The following is a 7,860-nucleotide window of genomic DNA, read 5'->3' on the forward strand; positions in this document are numbered from 1 at the left end:
TTATCAGTTCCAAAACTGGCAAGAATTCTGGCAAAAAGAAGGGTCTGAACAGTGAATTGAACAGCCTTCCAGTAATTTCTAATATGGCATCCACACTGGATAATTGCTCAGTAGCAGATGGCAGTTTGCAAACTGAAATGCCGAAATTGGAGGCTGAAGGGTTAATTGACAAGAAGAGTTTGGGTGATAAAGGCAAGAAATCAAACAATTGCAAAGTGGATAAAAACCTTTCCAAACTGAAAACAGCCAGGCCTATTGCCCCAGCGCCTGCACCAACTCCTCCACAGTTAATAGCTATACCTACTACAGCCTTTACAACCACCACTACAGGGACAATACCAGGACTGCCCTCTCTAACAACTACTATTGTTCAGGCTACACCAAAGAGCCCTCCACTGAAACCTATTCAACCAAAGCCCACAATTATGGGAGAGCCAAGCACTGTAAACCCAGCTCTCACATCACTCAAAGACAAAAAGAAAAAGGAGAAGCGAAAGCTGAAGGACAAAGAAGGTAAAGAGATGGGCAGCCCCAAGATGGATTCTAAGCTGGGAAAGATAGAGGATTCAAAAGGGTCTGGGAAAGACTTATCTGGGCATTTTTTAAAGGACCATCTGAACAAGAATGAAGTGCTAGCTAATGGACTGTCAGAGTCTCAAGAGAGCAGGATGGCAAGTATTAAGGCTGAAGCTGATAAAGTTTACACGTTCACAGACAATGCGCCCAGCCCTTCCATAGGGAGTGCCTCCAGGATGGAATGCAGCACTTTGGTGAATGGACAATCGGCCATGGCGCCACTGCACGTGTTGACACAAAATGGCGCAGATAGCACAGCCGCTAAAACCAACAGCCCTGCTTATTCAGATATTTCTGATGCAGCTGATGATGGTGGCTCTGACAGCAGGTCAGAGGGCATGAGGTCAAAGACCAGCTCTCCGTCAGATATTATTTCTAATAAAGATGGTGTTGTAAAAGGGCATTCTTCAACCACAGCACAATCGGCTCAAGCAAAAGAGACTCATTCTCCCTATTACCATGGCTACGATCCTTATTATTCCCCAAGTTACTTGCACTCTGGACAGGTCAGTGCCCCAGCAGCTGGGAACAGCAGTACCCCACAGGGACTGAAGATCAAAAAAGAGGCTGAGGAAGAGGCTGAAAAGAAAGAGAAGGTAGAACCATCAGATGCCAAGAAAAGTGAAAGCACTTCCTCTAACTTGCAGCCGCAACATCAGTCAGTAATAACGCAAAGACACCCTGCACTTGCTCAGTCACTTTATTATGGACAGTATGCCTATGGGCTCTATATGGACCAAAAGTCCTTAATGGCCTCTAACCCTGCTTACAGGCAGCAGTATGAAAAGTACTATGAGGACCAGAGACTAGCTGAACAGAAAATGGCACAAACTGGGAGGGACTGTGAAAGGAAGAACGAACCCCCTTTGAAGGAGATCGGGAAGGATGACAACAAGCAGAAGAATATTCCATCTGCCACTATTTCAAAGGCTCCTTCAACTCCAGAGTCCTGCAAAAATAACACTAAAATAGGGTCATCAGTCCCTAGCAAAGGTGAGGAGACAAGCAAATCACAGATTCTTTCCAATCACCAGCAGCAGCTTCAGTCCGACAGTTTCAAAGCCAAACAAATGGAAAACCACCAGCTTATAAAGGAAGCTGTGGAGATGAAATCTGTTATGGACTCCATGAAGCAAACAGGAGTAGATCCAATCACAAGATTTAAACAGGTGAGATCACAGGAAATGGAACAAAGTCGTCTTATTTATTTTTAAGCCATGTGAGATTTTCTCCCTGATCTGCTATGTTCTCCTACCTTTTCAACCAAACAAGCTCCACCATGCTTTTTTTTGTGCTGGATAGTATTGTAGTCTGTGAATAGACCAATAGACCTTTCAGTTGAGCTGCTTGAAAAGAATAAAAAAATAAATTAAAAAGTCTAGTAAGGTGGTGACAGAGCCCAGGCTTAAGACCTGAATAGACTATTTTAAATTATATGCATGAATAAAATAGAATTATATTTCTCTTTTAGATGTAAATTCCAAGCATTTTGCTTAGTTCAGAAATGAGAAATTTCAAGCAAAATAAGCAGCTTTCATTGTGAGAGGACTTAAAGTAGATTTGAAACACGGTTTGAAGTGTTTCTTTTTTTTGTTAAGTGACAGTTGGCATTTACTGAAGATGGGTGAGCTGGTTCTTTGAAGAGTTGGCTTGAAGCTCAGCTCTTTATCTTAACCCAAGGTGACCTTTTTGAAGCAGTTAACTTCCCCTTCTCTCCTCAACCAACCTCAAGCCCCTACAGACCTACACAATGGATGAAATCCTCTCTCCATTGAAGTCAGTGATAGTTTTGCCATTGACTTCAGTGGAACCAGAATTTTATCCAGTTGCTTCATGCTGACCTTTCTAGATGTCACATTGCCTTCATTTGAGGGCATGCAACTGTCTCAGTGCTCTGAATCAGGGCCTCAATGCTTGATGCTTTCATGTTCTGTTGTATGGTACATCCCAGACTTCACCCTTATGGGCTGTCTTTCAAGATACAGTGGGGTCAGGGGAGTGGGAGTTAGGGAGCTCTAAAAGAAGTGGGATGGTATAGTCCTGAGTAGGAGAAGATTTCTGCTGATTCAAGTGAATATTTGAACCGGACTGTCCAAGCGTCTACTTGTGTGCTTATATTTCTGTGGCATGTGCCATACATTTTTATCAATTGGAGAAAATGTTTACAATTAGCTCTTGCATATCCTGTATTAGAAAAAGAACTCTTCCTCTTACTTCTCAGTACTGATTTGGAGTCATGTTGCAAAGAACTCACCTACTTAATTCTCTAACATGTTTATAAACTGGTTTGTGTAATATATTATGTAAAAAAGTATTTACAGTGCCTAGTACTTGTCCTTTAAACCATGTGGTCCTGATCCTATAAATACTTACCCATGTGTAATTTTACAAACATGAAATAAGACTGTCAGATTATGAACTCTGCCTTAATGTCTGACTTCTGCCGATTCCTAAATGTTTGTAAATACCAGAGGCAGCAGTAGCATCTTTCCAGCTAGATCAGTTTTTCATGTGCATTTTTCCAGGTATTCTAAGTGCTCTGACATATCATTAGACAGCTTTAATTTTGTAGTTCACAGGTATTTTTTGCTCCCTAGTGGGAAAACCTCTCTATGGGCTTTAATTAAAATGTTTTATGAATAGCGTGGTCTCAGAAGTTTGTTACAATACATATGTATTTCATGATTAAACTACTTAAAGTCATGAAGGAGGATATAAGATGAAGCAATTGAATTACATTTTGATAATAGTCTCTAGCTCATTCATGGGAATATTAGGTTGACTTTGAGCTCAAGGCACTGTGTAGCAAGCAAGCCATTCCTCTATGTAATAGGGATATGGTATTGAAACAGCTGTTAAAAATACATCAGCTGAAGTATGGGAAATATCAATAATGAACTTATTTCACTATCTAAATTTGGACAATTTTTTTCTCATCTGCATTAGGATCCAGATTCACGAACATGGCATCATTATGTCTATCAGCCGAAATACCTTGATCAGCAAAAATCAGAAGAACTTGATCGTGAGAAAAAGCTAAAAGAAGACAGTCCTAGAAAAACACCTAACAAGGAAAGTTCCCTGCCTAACCTTCCTGTCTCATTAGCAAGCATTAAAGAGGAGCCTAAAGAGGTCAAGCGTTCTGATTCTCAATCAGTGGATGAGAGCAAGATAAAAAATGATGATCAAAAGACTCCTGTAAATTGGAAGGACTCTCGGGGTGCTAGAGTAGCAGTTTCCTCACCAATGAGTCAGCATCAGTCATATATCCAGTACTTGCATGCTTATCCTTATCCACAGATGTACGATCCCAACCATCCAGCCTATCGCGCAGTGTCTCCTGTCCTAATGCACAGCTACCCTGGTATGTATTCTGAAATTTGCCTTGCATGCTAGTTAAGATTTGCACCCTCAAATTGCAGTAAAGCCTGCATTTTAATATTTCTGTTAGTTGCTAGGGTACATTAGAAGGTTCATGGATGACTTTGTGTTGCTTGTGCTTCCACTATGGAAAGTTCTGTGGATGAAACTGATTTAATACAAGATGTTCCTTTTATGAACTCTCACAGTTCCCAGCTGCAGGTTTCTCACCCCTTGACAGTCTGCTGTTGCTGTTAGACTGACTGATAGTTTATTGCCTATGAAAATATTCTAAGGACTTACTGCCAGAGCCATTATAGTTACTATTACTTTCACTTAAAGAGGACCCATAAATGTCTGAAATGGCTATCAACTCAACCCTCTTTATAACTGCCATTCATCAAGGTAAATTAGGTGAAGAAATTGAAGAGCAAAGATACCATTTGATAGTCATGTGATCTGCTTTTGATGTTATCCTCTGTTCTGGCATTCCCTCCTCCTACCTTGATATAACCAAAATGTAAAACCAGTAACTTGATGTGGTATTTGTTGTTTACCTGCAGGGGCCTATCTCTCTCCAGGATTTCATTATCCAGTTTATGGGAAGATGTCAGGGAGAGAAGAGACAGAGAAAGTCAATACCAGCCCAAGTATCAATGCAAAATCAACCACTGAGTCCAAAGCACTGGATTTGCTCCAGCAGCATGCCAACCAGTATCGCAGCAAGTCACCTGTTGTAAGGCTTCACCTGTTGTTTCTGAAGAGTGGTACATATGGGAAGGAGTAGAGAAAGAACATAATTTAAGAAACACCCAATCCGGCACCAAGCTCTGAATGCATGATTCTTCCTAATAGTACTGCTTAAATGAATAGCAGTTTATAGTCAAGATGCTTTTGTGGCATAAACCGTAACACACTTCTGTGCTCAAAGTCTTCCCATCTTGAATGGACTTATATAGAAACATAGATTCAGAGATACCTCCACATGCATAGTTTATTGCAGTTAAACAGGAAGCTCCAGTTTGGAAACAGATAATTAAATGAGAAGCTGGGCTATGGGATTTGGTAATATCCCCTCCTTGTATTGGCCAAGACACATCTTCCAAATAGCAGATTACCAGCCCCCGTTTCTGAAGATTTATGCATTGGAACATTGTTCTTTCAGACAAGTTGGTGCTAGTTTTAATTCTGAGCAAGTCATCAGCTCTAGTTCTATTTTTTAAAATGTTTTTCTGACTATTCAGTCAGACTTGATCAATCCCCAGAGCACTTTAGAGGGCTGAGAATTCATTTACATCAGCTTTCAGCAGCTCAACCAGGTTGTTCAGGCATTGACAAGCCATCCAAACTTCAGGGAACCCAAAACTGGAAGTCATTGTGATAGCTTCAGGCTGCAGTGTATTGCCTCAAAAGCTCTGTGCCTTGGTAAATCTTTCATTGGACAGAAGCACTAGCTTGATTAGAATCAAGTGCAAATCACGCAGTAGGGATACTACTTCTCCAGAAAAACATTAACTTCATTATTTGAATTCAGAAGGTTTTTGACAAGTAGTGAAAGTATGGTTCTGTTGTGATTTCATCCCTTTTAAAATTCTTGCATCAGTTTTCTTTCACTTTTTGTTGCTAGCCTGTGGAAAAATCGGCAGCTGAGCGTGAACGGGAAGCAGAAAGGGAACGAGACCGCCATTCTCCTTTTAGCCAGCGGCATCTCCATACACACCATCATACACATGTTGGAATGGGTTACCCCCTTATACCTGGACAATATGACCCATTTCAAGGTGAGCAGAAGATTTCCAATGGTGGGATTAGCTTGCCCCATGGAATCGTGACCTTCACATTGAAATCATGCCCACGGGAAGCATTTTTGAATAGAGATCTCACTGTTAAATCAGAAGCCCTTCACATTTAGGGAGAAGGCTTGAAAATTCACAGCATGTACTAACAGTAAATGAATAGCTTCATGCCTGAGAAATACCAACTTTTGTTTTCGAAACTGGGTGTTAGAACATTATTAAAGATGTACCAGTTAGGCTGTCATTCACGTGAATGTTTTGATTCCTCCTGAAAACTGACATTAACTAGCTCAAAGGCAGTAAAAAATCCAAACCAAACAACCTCCTTTTTGTATAATTAGGGTTGTGTAAGCAATGGAGGAAGTGTAGCAAAGACAAAAGCTTTTTATACTGAACATATTTTATGTACAAGGCATTGCAGTCACAAGGGTTTGCGCTTGTTATAATTTGGCCCTCTGAAAAGAGAACTCTTTGTATTTTGGCAAATGCCATGCACAAAGTTGCAGTCAGGGAAAAAGCAGCACAGTAAGATACGATTTATTCTCCCTAGGTTTTATACCAGTCTTTGAATGTTTTTTCTCTAACTGTGGACTCTAGCTGAATTAAAAGGAGATTTCCTCCCATGCAGTGAAGTATGTGCTATCACAATTGTTAGCTAAATGACATTAGTTCTTTGCGTTCACTTGGTGCCTCAGCACTTATTTTTCCTGCGTAAAAGTCTTGACATTTCTCAGTTTGATTCAGTGATTCTGTATGCCTTTTGGGACACATTATCCTTGTTCAGTAGCAAAACTGTAAAAATGGTAAGTTATTATGAAAGTATTGTATTCTGAGCAGCTGGCATGCCATTTCTGTAATTCACTGTGACTTTTGATTCTTGTTGTTTCCTGCTACCTATTATTTCTACTGAGCTTCCTATTCAGGAAGTCATACAAACCACATAGCTTCATATGGTGTAGTATTTCGAGTAGGTAGAAATGCTGTAATTTCTTGTAAAATATCTATCAAGGATGATTCATTTTATTATATAAAGGTATACTGATCATACTGGACAGACTGTCTTAACAATGTTGCCTGGAATATTTGCCATTTATGTAGTGTTAAAACCTCACCATTTTCTGGATGTTTGCCTTAGAGATACTTCTTAACATTTTTTTGAGCGTAAAAATCCATTAAAACCAGACATACATCAACAGTCCTTTGTTTCTTCTTTCCCTCAGGATTGACCTCTGCTGCCCTTGTTGCCACTCAGCAGGTGGCTGCACAGGCATCTGCATCTGGTATGTTTCCTGCACAAAGAAGGTAAATTGCCAGTAAATTATATATCATAACATAGAGAGGAGAAAGCAAATCACACATTTTTAGCCTGATGGTCTGCAGTTCCTTGTATGACACAGTTTTTAAAGCTGAGAAAAAACTTGGTGCTTTGGGTTAATTGCAGTTTTGTTCTCTTTAAGGTAATGTTTTGTCCTTACTTGTGTCCTTTAACTGTAGCGTACATCATTAAGAAAGAACAAGCAGTCTGTCTCCTGAGGTTTTCAAGGAACTATTTTAAGGATTGGTGTTAAGATAAAATGAGTGATTATGAAATATATTTAAGATCCAAATTTTTAATAACATTTTGTTAAAATTTGTGTTCACTTGGTTCCATGTACAGCCAGGAAAACTTAAGATTTTATCTATTCTGCAAGTCTGCCTGGTTTGCTGATTTTGCTTTCAGAGAGGTTTGTTTGGGAACCCATTAGAGATGACACTGTATTTAAGTTACATGCCCATTCCACACATTCACCTCTCAGTTATTTACTAGGCTTTCAGTAGAGTTTACTCTTCAACCACCATCCCTACTCTTCAAGAAGAAAGAGTCTTTACTGTATTATAATGATCCTATCTCAAGTGAAAAACCCAAAATACCTTAGGGTTTCTTCTGTTGCTGCCACATTATATTCCAGAGTTTGATGTATTAAATAGTACTGTAATATTCCATGGTTATGTGTGTCTTTCCAAGAGTGGACTCTGAAAACAAGCAGTCATGCAAGGCTCTTATCGGGAATTATTTGAGTAAGAAACGTTTGTAGCCCTGAAAGAGATGATGGATGATAGGGTGTCAAAACTCAGAAGATAAATCTTG

At 39.7% G+C, this 7,860-nt stretch overlaps 1 protein-coding gene across 1 annotated transcript in view; it reads left to right on the forward strand.

Moving 5' to 3' along the window:
- ZNF608 (zinc finger protein 608) overlaps positions 1 to 7,038 on the forward strand; it is a 78,598-nt gene extending 71,560 nt beyond the window's left edge. Inside the window, 5 exon segments of the mRNA XM_009070999.1 lie at positions 1 to 1,745; positions 3,523 to 3,940; positions 4,500 to 4,672; positions 5,564 to 5,717; positions 6,953 to 7,038. The exon segment at positions 1 to 1,745 is cut by the window's left edge and continues 38 nt beyond it. Coding sequence (XP_009069247.1) covers positions 1 to 1,745; positions 3,523 to 3,940; positions 4,500 to 4,672; positions 5,564 to 5,717; positions 6,953 to 7,038 — 2,576 coding nt within the window.
- The last annotated feature ends 822 nt before the right edge of the window (positions 7,039 to 7,860 follow it).

Source organism: Acanthisitta chloris, unplaced genomic scaffold, assembly GCF_000695815.1.
Source record: "Acanthisitta chloris isolate BGI_N310 unplaced genomic scaffold, ASM69581v1 scaffold15233, whole genome shotgun sequence".
NCBI classification, from domain to species: domain Eukaryota; kingdom Metazoa; phylum Chordata; class Aves; order Passeriformes; family Acanthisittidae; genus Acanthisitta; species Acanthisitta chloris.